The 23,580-nt window shown below is 40.9% G+C and overlaps 3 protein-coding genes across 3 annotated transcripts; 1 reads left to right on the top strand and 2 right to left on the bottom strand.

The window, feature by feature from the left end:
* The first annotated feature begins 3,393 nt into the window (after window positions 1-3,393).
* Window positions 3,394-7,372, top strand: fam98b (family with sequence similarity 98 member B). Its single transcript, XM_077620878.1, has 8 exons — window positions 3,394-3,630; window positions 3,748-3,896; window positions 4,280-4,393; window positions 4,944-5,119; window positions 5,196-5,276; window positions 5,434-5,550; window positions 6,052-6,219; window positions 6,348-7,372. Exons 1-8 carry the CDS (start codon window positions 3,590-3,592, stop codon window positions 6,597-6,599), a joined length of 1,098 nt encoding a protein of 365 aa, XP_077477004.1. The 5' UTR covers window positions 3,394-3,589; the 3' UTR covers window positions 6,600-7,372.
* On the bottom strand, window positions 7,351-17,123 carry ptpn21 (protein tyrosine phosphatase non-receptor type 21). The gene is made up of 19 exons (XM_077620877.1): window positions 16,605-17,123; window positions 15,925-16,208; window positions 15,486-15,655; window positions 15,206-15,303; window positions 15,009-15,076; window positions 14,837-14,907; window positions 14,585-14,672; window positions 14,413-14,501; window positions 14,096-14,183; window positions 13,765-13,844; window positions 13,113-13,173; window positions 12,419-12,503; window positions 10,837-12,341; window positions 10,014-10,154; window positions 9,449-9,667; window positions 8,843-8,971; window positions 8,508-8,742; window positions 8,277-8,437; window positions 7,351-8,071 (listed from the first exon to the last, which is right to left on the bottom strand). The coding sequence occupies exons 2-19, from the start codon at window positions 16,102-16,104 to the stop codon at window positions 7,943-7,945; spliced, it is 3,597 nt and encodes a 1,198-aa protein (XP_077477003.1). The 5' UTR covers window positions 16,105-16,208; window positions 16,605-17,123; the 3' UTR covers window positions 7,351-7,942.
* Window positions 17,124-17,922: 799 nt separating this feature from the next.
* Window positions 17,923-22,881, bottom strand: spata7 (spermatogenesis associated 7). The gene is made up of 12 exons (XM_077621027.1): window positions 22,656-22,881; window positions 21,996-22,058; window positions 21,832-21,921; window positions 21,696-21,743; window positions 21,425-21,528; window positions 20,608-21,059; window positions 20,490-20,535; window positions 20,156-20,271; window positions 20,055-20,093; window positions 19,881-19,958; window positions 19,453-19,510; window positions 17,923-19,333 (listed from the first exon to the last, which is right to left on the bottom strand). The coding sequence occupies exons 1-12, from the start codon at window positions 22,696-22,698 to the stop codon at window positions 18,743-18,745; spliced, it is 1,728 nt and encodes a 575-aa protein (XP_077477153.1). The 5' UTR covers window positions 22,699-22,881; the 3' UTR covers window positions 17,923-18,742.
* Window positions 22,882-23,580: the final 699 nt, after the last annotated feature.

Here is a 23,580-nt window from a genome sequence, read left to right as displayed (position 1 = left end):
CGTTTTGGTCCTCTTGTAACTCGTTCAATTCTTACACTGCTCAGCAAGCTAATTCATGAAGTTTGTAATACATAACCCTGTATGTTAGGACCTTAAACTGAGGACCCCAAGAAATCCAGTCATGTACTCCATTTGAGACTCTGGGAATTTTGACGTATCCCACCGTAATGTGTTGCAAACGGATTAAAAGCAAACGTGACTGACTAGTTACCACCATAATAAGCTAAAGATATCCGTGTGAAAGACGCTTCAGATTGCCTGGTATAAAAAGTTCCCAGATTTCCCGATCACAAAGTACTGTATCTTTCCATAGACTTGGACAACTTCCATACGGTTGTGGTCTTTAGATACCACACTGCTGTTTGCAGCCAAGTAGTGCACTCCGTTTGATGATAAATACTACATGATCAATTCCTCAAGCGAAATCTCTACTATCCATCAACTTAACAATGTGCCACTCGGAACAAACCGTTACAAATTGGGAGTCTTTTTGTCCCCTGGACTATTTTTTTTTCTTCTTCCAATTATTCTATGCAAACTTCTGACATGGGACACACTGTTTAGACTGACAAGACACTTGTTTCTTTAAGACCCTCATAGTTAGGAGTAATAGTAGATGAACTCCCTTCCCCTTTGATACCAAACATGTAAATATGTAACTGTATTTAAGTACTGATCATAATAATAATAATATTAACTTGGCTTGATGTGTCTTTAAAGGGTGCCTACTTAAAGATAGAGCTGTATTTATCGTGGCTTGTCAACATTATCTACAGTAGCTTCTATTGACAGCATACTTTTGTATATAGGTCCACCTTTTGTAGTATTATTTCACATTGAAAAGTAGAGGGCATTTGCAGTGGGTCGGGGGAAACGAAACAAGATGACGGCTTCTAAAAAATATTGCTAGTTTTGTACAATAGACGGAAGAATAGCTCTAACATGGTACAGGAGTGGCACTCCATTTACTTTGGAAATTTTATATATGAATATAAATATATATCTATAAATACATGAATTTGAGGCTGCTAGACACAATCACTAATTTTATTATGCTGTCAGAGAAAATTAGCTATGAACGACTGTTAACCCTAATTCTCCAACAGCATTAAGCTTTTTTTGTGTGTGTGCCTGTGTGTGTGAGAATGACAGTATGTGTGTGTGCATGTCTTTCCTGTTGCGGAGGTAAACCAAAATTGGATAAAGCTGATTTAAAAACTTGCTGGCTGACAAAATGTAGGATGTGCATTTATCTTTCTGTGAATATATATGAATATATGTGGATATGTGTGGATATATATTTATATATATGCATATACATATAAATATACACACATGGCTTGCAACTAACAATTATTTCAATTGATTCATCTGTCCATTTTTTTCCTCAAACTGATTCTGATTGAGTTACTGTTTAGACAAAAAAGGTTTCATGAAATTCATTGATGATATATTAGTAAAAACATGTTTGTAATTTTCTCATTTTGATTGGAAAAAAAAAGATAATCATTTCGTTTTAAATAGAAAACTGCAGATATCTTGTAATATTTCTTGTAGAAATGTTGAGTATCTGAGGATTTGGAGATTTTGAAGGAAAATATTTTTAATCATCACGTTCCACCTCTAATATTCAAAAGAAAGAAATTAAAAAGAAACTAACATTTTCATTAACCAGTTAAGTGGAACCTATTTTCATGAACATTATTATATTATGCAACATATGTGTGCGTGTGTGAATGTATATATGTATATGTGTATATATATATATATATATATATATATATATATATATATATATATATATATATATATATATATATATATATATATATATATATATATATATATATTTATATATTTATATATTTATATACACACACACAAGCGCATATCCACCTTTTAGTTTTAACCACTTTTGCTGCTAGTCCTTCTTTTGATCCTGGAATAAAATTGCATAACAGGTAATTCATACAAATGTACATTGTTGACGTTGTGTAGAATTATATCTCATATCTATTGTTATAGATACATCTCTTTCTCTCTCTTTATACATACATACATGTATATATTCATACACATGTATATATTCACACATCACATATATTTATGTGTACTTGTATGTGTATGTATGTATACATACACTATACACAGTTTTCCTTTCAGTGCATTTTTTTTAAAGGCGTAACAGTTTAACAGTTGACTTTGACCTTTTCACGTCAGTTTTTGAGAGTACTTTTGTTCAGGTTCTCCAGCAAGGCTTTGGTGCACTGATACTACTCGATGTATGCTTTTTTGACATCTTACAGCGCTTGATGTAACATTTATGTGATTGGTTCTGAAATAGTGGACAACATTTTTGTATCTTTTGGGGAAAAAAACTTGCAGTATAAATGGTACTTTTAACTATTCTGTAAACACTGCCTGTTTATTTTTCCCCCTATTCCCCTTCTTGTGCATATTCTTTTTTTTGTTAATTTAAGTTTCTTCGTGCCATCCTGACCACCTCAAAAACAACAATGACAACAAAAGAAGTGCCTCATGTCCATCTTAGTCTCTCTCCATCAGTTTAACATCTCTCAGTTCCGGTTCTATCGTTGCTATTATTTTGTTCGTTTGAGAATACCAAGTACTATATGATGTAAAATTGATAGTCCCGATAACTCCTATGGCATAGTTGAATTTTCTTTATACAGATGTAGCTTGTTACTTTTCATAAATGTATAATGTAAATATGCATACATGTTTGTAACTGTTTTTGTTACATCATACACTTGTAATTTGACATATCAAATAACATTATCATAATAAAATTGTGAGTTTTACCTCTTGCCTGTGTGTGTTTTTATATTGCACTCAGCACAAATAAGTTGACAAAAGCCGTATCATTAAATATGTATACACGGCCAGTTTGTTAATTGATATAGTAACTACTACTGACACGAAGATGTTGCATTTACCGCTTATCTTTACAAAGGTCTTGGGGGTGCTGGAGCCTATGCCAGCCAACTTTTTGGCAGGATTGGTTGCCAGCCAACCCTTGTGAGGATAAGCGGTTCAGAAAATGAATGAATGAATTGTATGTAGTAGAGAATTAAACATTCTCCACGTACTTGTTAATGCAATTGATCAAATTATTTCAAATTCATAATGCATTTTGCAGACAGTACAATCATTGTGTTGTTTTCTCTTAAATAGTCTGTAAATTTGCATTTTACTAGAATGCTATTTGTTTCATTGAGTCACGCCACCACCAGCCCATATGAAGCAAAAAAAAAAGAATGAATGGTTGACAAAGAAATATCAATGTGTGACTGTAGACTCTACAGTGCTGTGTATATACATTAGAGGGCGGAACCATTATTGGACGTCTGGTTTCTGACGGGCCTTAAATGCCACCGGAACAAGTTTTTTGGACGTCTGGTTTCCGATGGGTCCGTAAATGCGATCGGACCATGCATTAATATTGCCATTGCAGCACTTGTGATCGGCCTGCAAATTGTTGAATTGTAAAAGATAAAATATGTCAATTTTTCCCCTTTAAACACTCTCGTAAACCCTGTCGCGTGGAGATGCTTACATCATAGAATAAATGATGGAGTGTGATATTTTGGACTGTTTGGAGCAACTTGGGTGAGTTTATAACCCGCTACAATGCTAATGCATCGCTTTTACATTGTCGTCCGTCATGTTCCCTTCGAAAATGAACTCTTCAGATTTTTTTTAATAAAATATATTTTTCTCGCTCAGCTATGACGGTCCCCTGGCGGAGGAGGCGGCGTTACTCGAAGCCGCGCGGGGTGGCCTGTCGTCGGTGGAATATGTGGGCTTGTGCCGGTGGTTGGTGTCCCGTTTAAAGCCGCTGTGTGATCTGGAGGAGAATATCACTACCGGTTCTGGTGAGCTCCTCCAAAAACAGACTCAAATGAATCTTATTTAATTGTTAAGAGTCTTAAAATACAATAAAAACAAGGGTTGAATCAGAAATAGAGAGCTATACTTTCATGAAATTTAAACACAAAGAAATATGATTTTTAAAATGTATTATTAGGGTTCAATCGTCAAAACAAATGCTTCATTCATTGCTTGATGGAGAAAAGAACATTTTTTTCTGATCTGATGTTTACTAATAACTAATGGTGACTTAAGGTAGCCGATGTGGCAAAAGTAAGTCGTGCTAACCTCCTGTGATATTAATTGAGGAAGTCTTAGTGGTCATTTAGATGAATCAAAAAGAACTTGCTGGTAAGTCAGAATGTATAAAAATCATGCTTCTCCACAGAGGACTTGGAAAGCTTGGAGGTGGACATTAGGGGCTTGCTGAAGGAGCTTTGCTGTCCTTATAAAGTGTCGGCGATACGGAAGGGAAACGCAAAAGACCACCTCAACTTTATCCGTAAGTCACCATTCATTACCGACTTCGGCGACAGAGCAGGAACTTCTATTACATATTTTATCTTCCAATGTTTGATGTCTCTGAATTGGTTGTGAGAGGGATTACGTCTACAAGGGTGTCATCCGTTTGGCTTTTTTTCTACTGATGCCAAAGTGCAAATGTGTTACTCATAGACTGGGAAGGATTTTGTTTTGGCAAAACAATATAGCTAACCCAAATGTGGGATATTTATTAGTCGTCTCTAGAGAGTACTGACGTCAAATCGTACCGCAAGCGCAGTAGAGGCGTGTCCATTTTGAATAGATTGTTCCAAAACTGTTATATGTATGACAACGAAAATGGATGTCAGGTTCATTCTCCTGAGAAAACAATACATATGGTGAGTTTGTTTAAAAAAAAAAAAAAAAACATATTTGGACCCTTGGTATTTAAAACAACTTGATTCTGATTCAAATTATTTTCATTTCCACCAAACAGTTTTTATTTATTTTTTGAATACAATTCTCAACCACGTTGGTTACCAACCATGTGTTAAATGTGTTTTGTGTAGTGTTTTTAAGCTCCGAGCTTCAGGCGGCACAGATTACCTTTAGTAGACAACACGACATTGGGGGACAGAAGGGATGTTCGGCATCTCGGGATCTGCGGGAAATCTGCCAGACCTTGAACGTGTCGCCGTGCAAGGGACAGAATGCAGAGGATGTGTTTGCGCTCATTCAAAACAAGGTGAGGCTCTCTGTTCTCTATGCTGTGTCTGAAATAGGGACAGAGTCATTACACTGATGTGTAACATGTCATACAGGTTTATACACTTGTTGAAAAGTGCCCCGATGTGACTGTGGGAGAACCTGCAATCAAGAAAGCTCTCAGCAGTGAACAGTGGGTGTGTGATGACGGCGATGAAGCGGGATCACTTGATACATTTTAATAGCTTGAATAGAACACTGAGTTGCCGTGACACAGTGGTTGGGACACCGTGATATGTGAGGTGTACTGTGCTGTACCTTACTGTACGAATGACGGTTTCCACTTGCCCACAGGAGATGTTACACAGCATGAACGCCACCATGTCTTCAGAGTATGAGTGTCGGCGCAGAATGCTCATCAAGCGTTTGGATGTCACCATTCAGTCTTTCGGATGGTCCGACAGAGCCAAGGCACGTTCATCCATTAGCTACAGTGCAACTCCCATAGCTGAATATCCTGAACGTGGCACTATTTATAGTTCGATCAACATAATCAGAGAAAATATCAAATAAAGAGCACCACGATGCCAGATATTATTTCGGTGAGCCTCCAAATCATTGGTACCCCACAGTTAATAGAAAAGGCCCGCCAACTTCACCCCCAAAAACTGTGAGATAACTAGAAAATAACAACAGATAAAAATAAATGCACTGAAATGGCATTATAGTCGTGTTGGAACTCTTCTGGAGAAGTCAATGTTTTGTTGACAGCCATTTATGTTTATTATTAGAAGTGTATTTGTGGCAATCCTTTTGGATGATCCTGTGTATTTACCATCCTATTTAAACATGAGGTCACTTAAAATCAACTATTTTCTTTAAAATATTTGTTTTCCAATAATATGTTTCCTTTTGTCTTTATTTTTTGAATTCCTTACTGTATTTCAATTAGTTTCTTGTTTTAAAATTCAGGCTAAGGTAGATAGCATGGCTCAGGCCTACCAGCCAAAGCGACATGTATTGAGGGCCGAGGCCACAGTTGACGTCGCTGCTCTACTTGCCGCCAGAGAGGATATCTATAATGTGGTCAAGACCAGCAGCGGCGCCAGCAGGGTGAACACCACATGCGCCGTTAACAAGGTAGGAACACTAGGAGCTATTAAAATTGTCTGGGTTTTTTTTGTGAAAAAAATAAATGTATATCATTTGAAACTGCTTATACTGTTTACATCCTTGAAACACATTTGTTACTCGCTCATTTTCATCAGATCCAAATGGGAAGAGTTCCCGACCGAGGTGGGCGCCCCTCAGAGATAGAAGCACCGCTCCCTGAGATGCCCCCTTGGCAGAAAAGGCAAGATGGAGGTGGGAACTGGAGAGGTCGTGGCCAAGGTACAGGTGGATGGAAAGGGCGTGGGGGTGACAGATGGGTGGGAGGGGGAGGAGGGGGAGGAGGTAGAGGAGATTGGCATGGCGGGAGGCACAAACACGGTGGAAAGCGAGGACGATACCAGTATTAATTTTCTTATTCTTTTGAATTACTCAAACTTTGATATAAATTTACCAGAAAACCTCTGGCTATACCGTGTTATGAAATTGAAAAGTTTTATATTCGCAACCACCAACCTCATTGACCCTAATGAATTTTGTTTCTTATTCCTTTTCTAAATATATATTGAAAATAATGATGCTTTGAGATAGGAGGCATTTTTAGAGGATTTTTTTTCCTTCCAAGTACAAACACGACTAAAAACAGAAGCATCCTAAATGATTTGGATTGCAGAAAAAGTTTTACTTTTTGTTTGGTAATAACCTATGCTTGTAAAAAGAAAACTACGTTATTTAGAAAAGAAACCCACACACAAAGAAATATGATTTAGGTTTGTGTTATGAGTATGTCCAACACCAAATTACATTCATCTCAAGGCATTGCTGTAATATAGTTATTCCACCATCATTTCATTGAAGGACACTAATGACTAAGTTAAGTCCATTCAAAATAAGATTTATCTGTCTACCAAGTAGCTTTCCTATGCTAGATTTTTGACAAAATATTTTTTGACGATGTATCTTAAGCGTCACAATAAGCTTGAAAATTTTGAATCTTGATATAATGATTGGAAAGCCACTCACATGATAGTTTCCTTTATGACAGTTCAGTGTATTAGTAGACTATGATGTTTTTACAACACAATATTGTACGATTGCCTTATTGTTTTTTGTTTGTTTGTTTTTCCCACTTGGCGTAGTTGTAGAAATAAAAGGCCTGACTCGTGGCCATAATTTATGGACATTTCCAGATATTTTTGGTATTCACTGTCAAGTTGTTCAACTATAATGCAAATACACCATTTAGGTTTTGTTCCACCATAATGACTTTATACAGTTTGTACAAATGACACACAGTAAATGTATACATTACATTAACACCTGAACATTGGCAAAATAGACCAAAAAAAACAAGTTTTTTGCACTAAGACCATCAGTGTTTAGGAAAGAAATATAACACCTGAAGCAAATTGTGCATGTATGAATGCTGGTGACTAACCATGAGGCAATTCAGCACACACAGACAAGCTGTTTCACTGCAATCAAACTTAAAAATACAGTCTGCAGGCACTTAATCAAATATTCAATAATAAAAAACAACATTTAGCTTAAAACAAGGAACATTTCTTGCTGCTGTTATATCCTTCATTTATCAATAAGTCACCTTGGTTGTAATCGTTTTGACCGTTCATGTGGTACTGCACAGCTCTGTTGAAAGTGCTCTATCCATCCATAATTTATATAAAATACTATAATACTGATTAGGAGAGTTGTGGATCAGCCTTGTTTTAGCACACATCAAATTTTGAGGTGCTCAGATGAGGCGGGAGTTGCGGAGGTACTGGACTAGCACCTTGTAGATGAAGGTGTACTGGGACAAGGTCTGGACCATCATCATCCTCTGCTGGCGTAGCTTCATAAGGAAGGCCTTGATGTCCAACATCTGTGTGAGGATAACCATCAAATAAGAACTTGAAATGATTTAGAATGAGTATATATATATAAACCAAATGCCAAAAGTTTGGGATGCCATACAAATATAGAATAAAAACTCAATTCCCCCAATATTGCGCAGAAAGATATTGAAGAAACATCAGAAAACAGAACTAAAAATGCATCAAAATGTGAGGAAACACTAGCGTTTTTACCTCATTGTGCTCCAGGCAAGCGATCATGATCTCAGACAGGATCACTACACCGCTGCGTCCCACTCCGGCACTGCAGTGGACCAGTACGGGCAGATTGCTGTTCTTTGGGTCACTGATACTGTTTGTGTGCCTCCGTACTGACTGTATCTCCTCCAAATAGGCTGGAGACATGGTGACAGGTATAAGCCCCCCAAATTTACCAAATAACAAAAATATTCTCCCTCAACTCACTTAGAAAGCCTTTAAAATCTTCAGGGCAGCCGTGGTCTGGCCAGTCGGTATATTGCAAGTGCCACACGGTCCTCTCCTGGCCTGTAACCATGTGTTTGATCTTCAGGCCTGTCGTGGCATAGCAGCCTGACTCGGTGCGGAAGCGTGTGGTGATCTTGAAGCGGCCGTACGTTACAGTGTTGTGCCGCGAGCCCAGACGAGGCCAGTAGCGGAAGCTCTTCTCTCGCCCGCTCTCCTACACACGAGGGCCAAACAATATATTTTTTAACACAATGGCAGAATAGGTCTCATCACAACCGGCCTCATATTTCCAGATACTAGAACAGTCAACGCACCTCCTCTGCAGTAACCATGGCAATAATGGCCACCCCCTGCTCCCAAACCATCTGCCAGAAATCCTGGCACGTGTTGGAAAGAGGCCCTTGACTGGCAATGTAATTCCACTCTTGTCCTCCAACGTCGATCTGCCGATACATGAAACTTTCACAATGACCAAACAAACACAAAACCTGTCCCTCCACAAGCTTTCAGACACGCTCTTGCGTCACACCCTGCCACAAATTTTTCTGGGGGCTTTTGCTATTTGCTCTCATAGTGTTCATCGGCCCCCACCCATATAAGATGCAAGGCATGGCATGGCATTTCAAGTTTTTTTTGATGGGCTCCTCCCTACCTCTAAAAGACATTCTTTTGTAGCCTGGCTTTTTGGGAAATTGTTGTGGTCTTTGTCATGATAGACATCCCGACCAAATTTCAAATTGTAACTGGCTTCTTAGGCTGAATTTCCAAAAACCTCATGTGGAAAACCAAATTGACTCCACAGCAGCCACGTAACCAAAATGGCAAAATTCCTGTCATTTCATGTTGCTAGGAGCTTTTGAGATGAATAAATGATAAACAATGGAAGCATTCTTTGGACCGCTTGATGTGCAAGGCCTTACTTTAATGTGTGACGCATTGATGTAGCCCGTGTTGTTTTCTTTGGTGGGCACCAGCTCCACACGAGTGTCATCGTAGGGCAGGACATCCTGGAAGCGGTTTTTATCTGCGCTCTCTGCCATCTGGGCGACTGTGCACTCTGCCCCTGGATAACACTTGGGGATGCTCTCATATTCCTTCAGCAGCTCGTCCGTCTCCATGTGGTTCTCCAATAACTTGCACTGGAAAAAATAGATTTGTTTAAAATACTATTTCCAGTATGTTTTGATAAAAGGGTGATTGCATTAAAATTCTTCCCAAACTGGACAACAGTTGAAACTTAAATTAGAAGTGGAGAAAAAAAGTCCAGATTGAAATGGAAGTTCTGATGGATAGATACAAGGCATGTTTGATAGTGTGATAAAATCCCAATAATGTATATAATTAAAGCTTCATTCTTAAATGGATAGAAATTCACCCTCTACTTCTAGAGTTAAATACTCAGCAAGGCTATCAGGGCTAACCAGTTCAGCTTGAAGAGAGGAAAATGGCTGCTAAATTTCACTAAGCGTTACGATTCACTCCTACCCTCTCGTCATTGGAGTCTTGTTCAGGCTCATCCTTGACTTCGGTCTGCACGGGGTGTCTGGAGATTGAGAGGCCGTTGAGATGAGCCCCCTTCAAGGACCCAATTTTCTTCCCGTCCGACCGCACGCTCTTCTTCATGCCCTGGCGTGTGGAGGAGCACATGTGAGGGCGACTGTCTATATGACTGACGCCAGTGAAGGTAACTCGCTTCGAGGGAGGCAGAGAAAACAGCGCCACAATTGAAGCGTCTAAAATGTCACCCGACCTGTTCACCTACTTTTTTCTAATATATCTACGTGTCGCATCGTAGACGCAAATGTCACCTGAGTGCGCCTGCATAAGAGGCTAATGACAGAACAAAACAAAGTGTTTCTGCTTTTGTTTCTTGCAGCTTGTGACATACAAAACTAAGCAACCAGGTGCCAATTGGACAAGGTGCAAACAAGGCCCTGAATGGTTGTATGCATATCAAATTGTTGTATAATGGGTAAACATGCAAGTTGTTCATTGAATGTTGCACAGTCGAAAAAGAATAGCTGGAGTCGGAAGTGATTCTAGACAGAAACGGCAAGGTGCCTCTAGGACAGAATTTCCTCAGTTGGGAAACCGCAATGAGTTAGTTCACACATACCACAGTCAGATAAGATTTTTGCTATGCATTGTGATGTATAAAATAAAACTGAAACTATCTGAGAGAAAGCAGCAAATTAAAACTTGGACTGCAAAACCATGTCACTTACGCTGAACATTTTCCACACGAGAGCAACTTGAAAAATGATTATTTTGATGGACTATACAACTGAATCGTTAAAAAAAGACTCACCGCTGGCGGTAAACCTTCGATAGTCTTCTTGGCCTGAGGCACATCAGAAACTGGCCTCTTCTTGAAATCCTTCTTGGATTTGTGCTTGGCCTCACCGCTCAGGTCTCCCTCCGACACCGAGGGCATAAGTCTGGCCTGCCGCACCTCCCGGAAGTACACGGGCTCAGAATCATGGAGGAGAGAATGAACCTTGTAGGTGAGGGCGGCAGTTAGCGATGGGTCCAGAGTCGAGCCGATGGGATAAGCAGGGGGGGGTTCACGGGGAGTCTGATGCTGAGGGCCCGTGTAGGCGTGTTGCGGCTGCTCCTCCGGGATGGTGGCATCTATCGCATCATGAGATCGCGGCGTGTGGCGCCCTATGTCATCCTCAAAGTCCTCCTCCTCGCCACTGCTGTGCACCAGCATGGTGGCGTCGGAAAGGGATTTCTTGTGTCCATACTGCAGGTCGTCTTTAGTGTCCCCCCTATCTTCGGTCTTGGCACGCTCTAAAAACACATTGAGCTGGGAAGCCTGCGAGCGACCTCCGCGAGGGGCCTGAAGGGGCATGGCGACCTCGGCCCCTGAAGAGGACACGTGCCGCTCTTTTAGCCGCATCCCCTCAAGGTTATGTACAAGTCCAGCGATCTCGATGGAGTTGCGTTTCTGGCCGTGGTAAGGAGGTCTCTGCGTAGGTCCACTCAAAAGAGGTTCAGACACCTCTTGAAGAGAGTGAGCCACGGGCAAGCTGTCCTCCTGGAAAGTCTGGACCGAGTGGTGAACCCGACGCGTGATGATCAGGTCTGGGTTGCTGCTGCTGACATACAAGTGGCGTGAGAGATCTGGCGTACTGTTGGCGGGCCGTGGGTGAGCGTATGGGTATGGCGGCGGTGGTCTGTACACCTGCGTCCTCATGATGTTTGGGGCTGGATACTCCTGGTCTTGCTGGAGCTGTACGTTGGTGAGCTCTGGTACGCTGACCGCTCCCACCACGGGTCTCCTCTCAATGGGGTATCGGTGGTATGGCGAAGGGCTGTGGAAGCTGGATCCCATGTGGAAGGGATAATGCTGGTGATGTAGGGCAGCGCCGCCATGCTCTCCTCTGATCTCGGGTTGACTGTAGACAAGAGGGTCCGGCCTGCTATAAGCGTACGAGTTTCCGATATTAAGGTTTCTCATGGAGTGGCTCTGCCGGTGCTCCTGGGACAAAAGCATCCCCCCGCCGCCCCGGTTCTTATGTCGCATCACTGTCTCGTAGTCGGGAGTGGCCCGGTACGAAGGCGGGATGAGTGCGCTATGGCGGTGCGAGGGCACGTAGTCCGGTCGGGTAATGTCACTAGTGATGGAGGGGTTGGAAGACATGGGTGAAGGCTGGAGGTAGTGCTGGGGGTTGTTCAGGGAGCTGGTGCTGTGGGCACTGTACACGCTGCCATTACGCAAACGCCCACCGCTGTACTCTAAGGGAGGGCAGTCTAGGCTGGTCTGGGAGTGATAGTAGTAACCATTCTGGCTGTTCATATACAGGTTGTCTGTGAACAAGTAAATTGATTATCAAAATAGTTGATTTATTCGATATGGAATAGTTGTATCCACAGTTTGGAGTTACCTTGTGATGAGGTGTAAGGCTCTGTGAAGTGACCATTGTAGTGCATTTGTGGTGGGGGCATCATGTAACCCTGTGGTTTTGGCTGCTGTTCAGAAAAATGAGGACTGATTTAATGACAGTGAGATTGTTTTCGTGCAAAAGTTCTCCAAGCACCAGTATTATCGGCCATAAATGACTAACGAGGGTTTTGTTTTGTTTATCTCATCAGCTTTTCATCTCCACCAATAAAAACGGTTCCACAATTGCATATATAAACGTGTATATAAACAGTAGTGTGGTAACCACTTTGGTGTCCCATGAGATCCATTTTTGACCACTGCCATTCAGCCAACATTACCACCAGGGCTTTAAATTTCTACATGTGTACATGTTTACAGATCACAAAATTAAACACTCAACTCCCATGTGTTTCTTTGATACTTTGAGTGTTTAACTCTAACGTCTATGCTCACATGTTTAATCTTTGGGTTGTAAACTGACCTTTAAAATGCCAGCTATGTTGAAACAAGATAAAATGCATTGTGGGTTTTTTTTAGGGCAACAAATAAATAGCTTGAGGGACAATGATATATGAAGTTAAATGTCAATGTTGATGCGCCATCTAACAGCATGTTGAATTACTATTGTCCAATCAAACTGCTTGGTGGGAACTAGTTTCTGAATCAATCCACATAAGCAAGCACATTGAACTCACAAGGGACAATCTTGTTGACGATCTACGTCTGACTGGGTTGATGACTGCAGGCTGTGTTTGCCTGTTAGGAAAACAAGTCAGTCAAACACACAAAATCACATTACCTACTTAAAAGGACCTCTGTAGTGCAACAAACATTGGCACATATTTTATATAACGAGCAGGACCAGAAAAACCTCTGCACCCCTCTCAAAAAGACTATTGATTTTGAACATTTTGAAACACGCATATTTCATTTTGGAAATCCCACGACGTAAATGGATGAAGAGAAGACTATAGACCCATTGTTAAATGAATGCCAGTCTGACCGGGAATCAGAAGAGTATCTGTGTTTAAAATAAATAAATATAAAAGCATACAGCATTTGTAACTAGCTTCTGTGTTTGGCTGTTGCAATTGTTTTTGAATCATGCTACTTGGCCCACTGCGCTGCTCACCCCTTATTGGACGGCAAAGAGGGACGGGGGAGCATTGGAAAACGAGGAAAGCTTAGAGTGAGAAGGGACTTCTGGGAGTCCTCAGGAGGCAGGGGGTCACACTCCTCCCTGAGGAGGAAGTGGTTACACTCGAGTCTTCCAGGAGTCAGGGTTGGCATTCACCAGACAACAAGAGACAAAAGAGGCAGGAAGTTGGCTAGACGTGTGAAACTTACAGGCTGCTCTTGTTGATCTTATAAAACTTGAGTCTGGCCAGACACATGCGACATACGTATTTGGAAGTTTCCATGTCGTCCTGCAGTACAAAAAGGGTAGTGAAAAAGAGTGACAAAGATCGGATTGCGGCTGATGACACATTCCTGTGCACAGATTTTCAGCTGATGCTATGCAACTTTACTGGCCAACGCCCCAAAAACAACAACAACAATAACAACAGCAACAGCGGTTCTGACTGGCTGAACTTAAATCCAATAAGAGAAAGCAATGTCGCCAGACTGGACAGAAAGAGAGAGAGAGAGAGAGAGAGAGAGAGTGTGGAAGGCTTACGGTTTGGAACTGGACACTCTCCTCTCTGTTGAGCAACTCCAAGGCAAAGAAAGACCTGTTGTGACTCATGTTGTTAATTTCATTCCACCTGCGTGGCCAATTCAAGCAAAAAGAAAAGGAGAACACGTGATGTCATTGCAGTTGCAGCAAAAATTTAAGTACTTGGACACAAATGGGAGCATAAAGCTAGAAAGTATGTCACTATACAACAATAACAACAGTGAGAACATGTTTATGGAGCTGTCAGTCTTACAAACTGGGTTTAAAGGCCACATTTGGTAGGTTGGAAAAGAACTTTTGGGAACCATCTGAATTACCTGAATAAATGAAGAGATCTGCCATTTTTGTGTTTGACAAAGATCCCATCAAGGCAGGAGCCCAGCATCACATCCGTGCCTGTGTTGTCCTGTTTGCACAAGCAGAAAAAAAGCCTTCATTTTATAAACACCTGACATTTGTGAAAGACATTGAAGGCCAGCTTGAACCCACCTTTGCCTGGAAGCTCTCCTGGCCATAGCCCTCCATTTTCTCCACCTCTTGCATGTACAACATTTCGGCCTCCGGAGATGACAAACCCCTAAGAACAACACAAGTCAGTAAACTTTAACAACATCTGAATATTAGTTTTCCGATGTAACCACGCAACCACAACTGGGACGTTTGTAAATAGGCATTTTGCTTTGCTAGGTTCATTCAAATAATGAGAACCAAAACTATTGGCAGTACACTGATGCTACTCACCTGTATGACTGATAGAGAAGTGCCACTTTCTGAGTGGCCTCCTCCAGCACCCGTTCATCCTGGATCCAGTCCTGCAACGTCAAAACCCCAACGATTCAAAGTGACTACACAAAAAGCTAGCGTAGGGAAAGGCGTCATTTCTTTGCTTGGATGCAGAAAAATATACACTCACAATAGGAAACGGCACAAACTTCTGGCGAAACTCCTGGGAATCGTAGCGACTATAGTCTCCGAAGTCAGCTGTGAGAAGAGGAAAAGATTTTGTGCACAGGAATTCTATTGTATTCGAATGTCAATTGTGAACATAACTGTCTAACTGCTAAAGTGATAAACGCATTTCCACAAAACTGTACAAAACACTCACTATACCTTGCACAGCTAGGCTGGCTAAATGGATGGCTTGTTCCAAAGTGCATGAGATGCGGCCCTCCAGGACATCCTTCTTCAATTGTAAATAATACTGATATCTATGAGAAGTGACAGTCATTTTAGCATAGTAAACAGAAGAAAAAATAGCAAACAATTATTGTCTCCAATTAAGATGAAAATATAAGCAAACAAAAACAAACTCATTTAAATGTGACTTGAAAAATCATGGACATTGATCTGGGGTGCCGCTTTAGGACTAAACAAAACAGAAACTTGTTACCTTGTGATCTCCTGCTGCAGCTGCGTGACACAGGGGATGTAGAAGACCACTCCGAAGTAGACAGTGGGCTCCACGCCATACTTATCTAGTTGCTTCTTTAGCGGCTTTTCTAGGTCGATCCACCGCTGCTGGTTCTGCTTGTTCTGGTACCACAGACTGAAGAATGTTATCTAGAGTTTGGAGAAGAGGCAGTGTCAGATGATTGATGTAAATGGAACTGCTGTCAATTGAAACCAAGTATTGAAGAATGTGATCTCAAACTCAGATTTGAAACTAACAAGGTCAAACTTTAGACGTCACAAAACCTTTAACATAATAGGTAAGTTAACTCATGGGTTACTACCATTCACACTAATAGACATCCAACCAATTTGTACAGGGGAGGGATATGGCATTGATCTGTATGATCATCAAGCAAAACTGTAATTTGCTGACGTACCTCCCTTAACTCAAGTCTCTGGGCCACTGCCTCTAAACATTCCTGGCCCGTGCTCTCCACTGACAGTGTGAACTCCACAAATTCACCATTGAGCTGCTGGATGCGGGTGACCAGGCAACTCTTGCTGGAAACCGTGTACCTTCTCGTCCGCTTGAGCTTCAAGCCGAAGGGCAAGGGCATGATTCACTCTGGTGTGGATCGTTCGCATGTAGTCCTTGCAAATGACACGCCCCCTTTATGTTTTTAAAACACGTAGAGGTCATGGGGTTCAGTGTCAGGCATAGCTGAAAAGTAAACCAAAATTGAATATCAAATGATGCTATTATTCTACCACATATACATTTTTTTTGCTTCAGAGAAGGCTATCTTCATAAAACATATACACGTGCCATACTGATAACTGTTTCTGATATTACAATGTACTTACTGAGTTATACAATAATTAAAATATTAGAAAGACATCAGTGTGATGTTAAGTAGTTGTAAAATACAGAAACATTTAAAGACAGATTAGGTTTGACTTTGTAAAGTTAGAATTGCCATAACATTGGCGATTGCGCAGATGTCATGTCATGGATCTGAGCCAGGTATTAGAAGTGAAATAGTATACCGATTTAAAAAAAAAATCTAAATAATTGTGTGTGCGTGTGTGTGTTTGCAAATGGCAGTTTTGAATTTACCTTATTGATTCACCCTCCTTGATTATTCGGATCCAAACAGTGCTGGCTGTGGAAGCCTCCAGCACTAAATCCCTGCCCCCTTCTACTTAACCGAGGTTCAAATGAACTCACACCAAAGTCCGATCAAACTCTATTAAATGGCGACTACTGCTTTAAAAGTAACCGATCCACCAGCTCGTAGCCAGAAAGGCACTTAATACCACCCCGATTGTTACCTACATGACGATCTACGCTTAAAAACAGCAATTTTAGCTCAAGCTTGCTAACACGCCCAGCAAATAGACAGCACCCGCGGGTTGGCTGACGTCGCCGGTAAATAGGTCGATCGGAGCCGCTTGACGTTAACCCTCAGCCTCCAGGAAGGATTTTAAAGATCCGATGAGCGTTTGACTCCCAGTGATAGCTCCACGTATAACGTCTCGTTTTCGCCACAAATAATTTGGAATAACAACATTAAATGCCAAACGTATGAGTTCCTAGGTCAAGGCATGCCTGGCTCCGCGTCCCGCATCACTCAGGTTCCAAGCGTGTTTTGCTTCCTGCGACTAGAAGCGCAACAAGTGTTTTCATCCGCGGGACTAGAATAGTTTCATTTGTGTGTTATTGGTCCGATGGATCTTAAGAAGAAGAAAACAGATCGTTTAAAAATAGTTTGAATTTACAGCCAACTAAAATCCTAACCAAAGTGAGAAAAAATGTATTTAGGGGCACCGTCGCGGAGGGATACACTGAGATTTGAGGGGTACATTGACCCCTGACAGCTGGAATGCCGGGTGGTGAGAATTCTCCAAAAGGGACAGCTGCCGCTGACCCACCCGCATGTTTACCTTCCATCTCGGCTGACAGTTCTTATCGCATACGCTAAACATTGCATTGTGCAAGACTACCGGTGCTTGTTTGCGAATAGCCTCACATTCTTTCCTCCATGCCAATCATAGTGCAAAATTAAAAATACACTGGTGTGTAGAGCGGGGGGTTCGGCGGGTGAGTGGTGGACCTGGGTTCAAATCCAGGTTGGTCCACCTATGTGGAGTTTGCATGTTCTCCCTGGGCCTGTGTGGGTTTTCTCTGTGTACTCCAGTTTCCTCCCACATTCCAAAGACATGCATGGTAGATGGATTGGACACCCTAAATTGCCCCTAGGTATGATTGTGAGTGTGAGTGGGTGTTTGTCTCCTTGTGCCCTGCGATTGGCTGGTCACCAATTCAGGGTGTCCCAAGCCTCTGGCCTGAAGTCAGCTGGGACAGGCTCCAGCACCCCCCACGAATCTAGTGAGGAAAAAGCGGTTCAGAAAATGAGATGAGATCGGAGATGAGATGGTGTGTAGAGAATTTTATTGCATATTCAAAAGATGCTCTGTGGCTTTTAAAATCACTCAACCAAGAAGCTCAGGCACACATTTTGATAACAAAACAAATTTGAAACAACACCCGCAAGCTACAGTACAAAATATCCACCTGTCTGCAACAATACTTAGCTAAGCCTTCACCATCAAACCTATTAACAATGATAGGAAACAACTGATTGGTAAATATCAAACAACCCTATTTTCCCCGTTTTGAACACTTTAGCACAAATGAAAAAATATTGCAGAAGATTCACAGCAACATAGGTCTACATTCTAATTGTGCTTTAGAATAGACATCAGAAATTTGACTTGAATTTGAGAAATCGGCCAACAACACGAGATATATTTGCCTGCCAGAAATCCCTAGTAGCCTTGCATACTCAAAAAAACGTAAAGATCTATAAAAGATTTAGAAAATATGAATAAATGAAATTGGGAATTGCATTGAGAGGGCATCGTGTAAGAACTATCTGGTTTCAGTGGAACAGCTCACATATCTAATTCAGCAAAGTGGATTATGGCAGTACCGATTTTTTTATTTAGTAATGCAGCATCTTTCAACTCGATAATCAGAGATCCGACAATACTTGCATATATTGTGATGCATAAATTTCTTGTCTGTCAGACAAGTAGAGCCAACAGTGTTGACAATCTTTTAATGCGCTTGTTTGATGCCAGGATCGGGGTGAAAAATAACACTTGCTATGACATCCCATTGTAATGTAAATCTGTAATGCAGTTAAGTTGCAGTGTCATTTTGTTAGAGGATTCGACGTCCAGTGGCAACGTTCAAAAGTCGTTATCGCTGATAGAAGTCAGTGTATTTGATTGTAGCTCACTACTGGAGTCCAATGTGTCGTCTTTAGTGTCTTGATCGACATGCAGCGACTCTGAAAACCTTCTTTCCAGGTCTTCAAGATCTTTGAAATGGTCTTCAAAATCGACCTCAGCCTGGTCCTGAAAGAAGTCATCATGTCTGCTTTCTCTGTCTGCCTCCTCCTGCTCCATCATGACCGACCGGTAATCCTCTTTCTCTTCATCTTTTGCTGCATTATTGCTAGTATATTCACCCATGGTTACTTCTTGATTGACCTTCTCGTCCGCCTTTTCATTCAGTGTTAGCGAGGAACGTTTTTCAGTAGACCACAGCGATGTGTTCACAACGGACTCCCGATAATGCTCTGGAGAATGTTCGCGTTTGCTTTTAGAAAAAGACAAGTGGTCGCCCTCTTCGTTTTTCACCTGTTCAAATGTTGGTTCGGGTGTCACTAGGAGGGAATCAAGCAGGTCTTTTTTCACAAGCTCCTCGCTGTAAGAAGACGCAGTGGAAGGCTCGTCCAGGTTGTTGCGCAGAATATCCAGAAGGTGGCGCATTTTAGCCTAAAACAATTACAATAGCCATTAATATGAATGTACGTATATTTTTTAATGTTTCAACATAGGTTTATAACTAAATCACAACCAGGTTCCACTCTTAAAACTAAACTACGTATACTTACTTCATCCAGACGATGCAGATTCATATCAATATGCCGCTCTATCACCCGGTTGAGGACCCTTGAAGGAGACATGAACATTTAATACCCTGGAGCCTAGTAGCAACACGTACGTAGGCTGCCTAAATTGGTTATCAACCCAATAATATAAAAGAGCTTCAGTAACAAAACTCATGACGTCAAAGCCTAGTTTTACCCATCGGGACACATTGTCCATCCATATCTGAGCCTTTTTACAGGAGTATTTTATCCTGTTCCTAAAGTTCTTAATAAAAACCTCAAATGAGTAGTCAACAGTATGTTTTGTTTTGCAGACTGCTACAAAATAAGGCACTTGCCTCAAACATTTCAAGTTCACCAGTCAATATTCTTCTCAGCAATATGCTGATAAACTAACAAGCCTGACACATTTTACTGACATCACACCCTACCTGTTAGAGACAGATCCTCTGGACAAGATGTCTTCCGTTACATCATTAATAAATTCGAGGTACATCAATTCTTCATCCCTATCGAAGAACAGGGTAGAGGTGTTGCAAAGTATTCAAAATACTTTGTAGAATATTGATTCGATCGTAATGATTTTGGGGAATTGAAAAACTCACTCTGCACTTGAAGACATGTTTCCACCCTCGTGTGTGAAACTGGAAGAAAGTATTCCTTTACTAAAGCATACTGAGTATTGTGTCATTGTAGATCATTTTACCTGGTGGATAAGTCAAAGTGATCGTAGTTACGGCTCTTGTTTATTTGTTGTTTTGGTGTTATTAGGTATGTGTTATTATGCTTGTTCTCATCCAAATATGGCTCTCTATTAAGGTCCTGGAACAAAAAGAGACATTTGGTATGACGTTAGGTTCCCAATAGTAAATTAAGTATAAGTAGTCAAAAATTAGACTACACATCTGGCATTCAAACAAGTGCCTTTGATTCAGCCCAAATAAAATTAATCTTCTGATAGACCTCCCAACAATAGCAGGATGTGAAAAACATCTTTTTTTTTTTACTTATTCTTCTGAGCTTTCAATCTGTAAAATTACCTGAGGTTGCTCATCCAACTCCTGTGTCTGCTGTATAGTTGTTGCTCTGCATAAAGAAGGCAAAACAAGATGGAACAATTTGGAAAAGATAATTCAGCACGGGCATAGAGAAGAGTACCCTTTCTCCGTTCTTAAGTCATCACTTCCTTTAGCCTTGGTGACCCTCGGTGCCTGGTAGTAGCGATAACTAGACAGGTATGAGCTCTTTTCCGACCTCAGCATCCTAGGCGTGAAAGGCTTGTTGTCTTGGGTGAAACGCTGTGAATGTTTCTGGAGCAAGTCGCCACTGTAAGTCTTTTGCACGGGATCCCGGAAACCCCTGGGAAGGCTTGGGCCGCCCGAGGAGTATAGATAAGATGGCGACGGCTGCTCGTGGGATAGTGACTCCTGGCTTCGGAACTTTTGTTCTGTGGCGGAGTGCGGGCGATGATCATAACGATGATTCTGAGAGGCTTCTTTAGGGAAAGGCATTTCCTTTGTGTGAAAGGAACTACGGAATCCTGGGGTGGAGAGCATGGTGTTTCTTGAGCAGAGGTAGGGCCGGCATTCAGACTGCAATGAACATCGACTCTAAGAAAAGAAAAGAAAAGAAGAAAATGTATATCGCAAGCAAAATACCTTGAGGAATTGTAACCCCGACTCTCAACTGATCACCCAAGAAAGTTTGGGTTTGCCAAAACAGATTACATTTTGGAAGTAAATAGGGTATAAAATGTCAGTCTTATGTTTTGTTGATGCAATAAGAAACGGGTTTGCTGTTTTAATTCAGCAAATTGTGTGTGGGTTGAGGTTCACATCATGTTGTTTAATTTTGTTTTTTCATTGGGCAGGGAGAAAATGACTGATTCAACTTCATCACCTTATTTGGATTTTGCCACATCATACAGGTAAAAAAAACCACACACTGGATTATTATAAAACTTCTAGTGACTTACTTGTGCCGAGTAACATGAGGCTCTGCTGTTTCTGTGGGAAAGTGATTGTGCAGATTGGGGACGACCGCCTTGCTTTTTACGCTCCTGCTTCAGCCTGTCAGTGTCTGTTTGCACAAGGAATAATTTTAGAACATTTTCTCACCAAGAATGTTCTTGCACACAGCATGGTATCTACGGCGGCGCCGTTGAATTTTCAAGTCTCCTGTGAGTGTAGGATGTTATTGTACACTGAAATTAGGTGTTAAGAGTTAAACTGGGACGCGTGACTTACACTTCACATTCTGTGAAAGGCTTTTGGGCACAGAGGTGTCGACAACAGCTGCAATAAATGAGGAGAAAATAAAAACAGCTTTATGTTGATAGACCTATTTTCAATATTATGTGCTGCGACTATTTCTAATTTTCACCTTTAGCTGAATAAATCCGTTTGTAGTGAGACATCATGTGATCTTTAACCATACCTTCGGCCCACCTCGTGGAGGAGTTGGGGAAAAATGCTGAAAAATTACAGTGTTAAGTATCGATCCAAATGAATCCATAAAGTCATTCAATATCAATATACATAACTTACGGCTACTTTTAGACGCCTGCGCTCTGATGTTGAAGCTGGAGCCAGGGACAGAAATTACACTCCCTACAAAGAGAAGACTTGTCATTATATAGTCATACTTTGGCTGACGCTTAATCACTGACTATCAAGTTAAGGGGGACTATAGGTGGTAGATTGGAACTGATTTCTATATTTCCAGTGTTGTTTTAAATAATTAAATAATCATAACTTCTTGCATCAAGTGATCATCCCCAAATAGTTAGGCATTCCATGTTTTCTTGTCTCTTCAATCACATGATTGTAAAAGTAGTGTTTACAAGAGTTGTAGATTATTAATGAGCACTTCGCCAAATCATTTAGTGATACATTTTAAGTCTAAATTTGCATTTTGTCAACAATCATTATACGATGTCTATTTGTTAACTAATTGATTGCCATCGACGGGGTTAGACTGGGAGATGCCAGTTGTGCAAGATCGCTGCCCAGCCTGCCAGTCCAAATGGACTGAAGTCTTGCACTGACAATTGCATTCGAAGATGAGCATTTGCAGCCAGTTCTGCAAGTTTTAATATGACATCTAACGTTGTCAATGTCAAGCAATGAGTTAACTTAGGAAATCATGTTGGTACATTGTTTGCAGGGCACACAACGCTAATGCTAACGCTAAGCAACGTTACATACTTCTTCTCGACTCCATGTCAACGCTGCTTTCAGCGTATCCCATTTTTTCCAGATTTCTCCCCAAACCGCACAAGCAATACTTCAACACATCCAGAGAAACGATCGCGATTTACTGTTAACATTTTTAAGTGGCGAGGCGATTAATGATAGCAAGTAATGCTAGCTTGAAAGCAGTCCCTTAGCCTTGGAAAGCTTCACCGTCGCCATGCCGGTTGCTAGGAGTGGATACGTCACTATGTTTCAGGCGCATGCGCTGATGAACAACACCCCGGAATGTGTAGGCGACAAAAAAACAGAATGTTGCAAATTCTCTCACGTTTCTACGTTTTCAATCATTATAAATAGTTTGAAAGCTATATTGACAAAACGTTGAAAACTGACACGTTATTTTCTTAGCTTCAATAAATATAGATATGTATGCAGAAAATTGTTCACAGGGATAACCAGATAGAGACACTTAAATTCTTGGGGTGGCACACTAAAACAAAAAATAATAATAAATGGTGATTATGATATTCATTTCAGGTTATCAATATATGTCTGTAGTTAACTGGCCAGTCTGAAACTATCAAAAAGAGGCACTAAGGTTATTTTCTCTATTTGTGACTCTAACATGGATAATATAATATGGCTGTGGTTTATTATCTATCTAGTTTTTTATTGCTTTTAGGAATCAATTGTTTCTGCAAACGGTAGGCTTTAAAATTTGACAGAATGCCTTGTTATGCACCTTTAGTGCCACTTTCAGACAATGTGTTCTCATATACTTTGATATATTTATGAATACATAAGGCATAAGAATTAAATGTAGCTGTGTCCACATACACATATTTAGCCTATGTTCTGGTATCCACTAGCTCATCAATAATTCAAAATACTCCTTATATACATATGAATGATGTCACCATTGAAGTCCACCAATGGT

This window comes from Stigmatopora argus, chromosome 15 (assembly GCF_051989625.1).
Source record: "Stigmatopora argus isolate UIUO_Sarg chromosome 15, RoL_Sarg_1.0, whole genome shotgun sequence".
Classification (NCBI taxonomy): Eukaryota; Metazoa; Chordata; class Actinopteri; order Syngnathiformes; family Syngnathidae; genus Stigmatopora; species Stigmatopora argus.
This window is presented reverse-complemented; position numbering and strand designations above follow the sequence as displayed.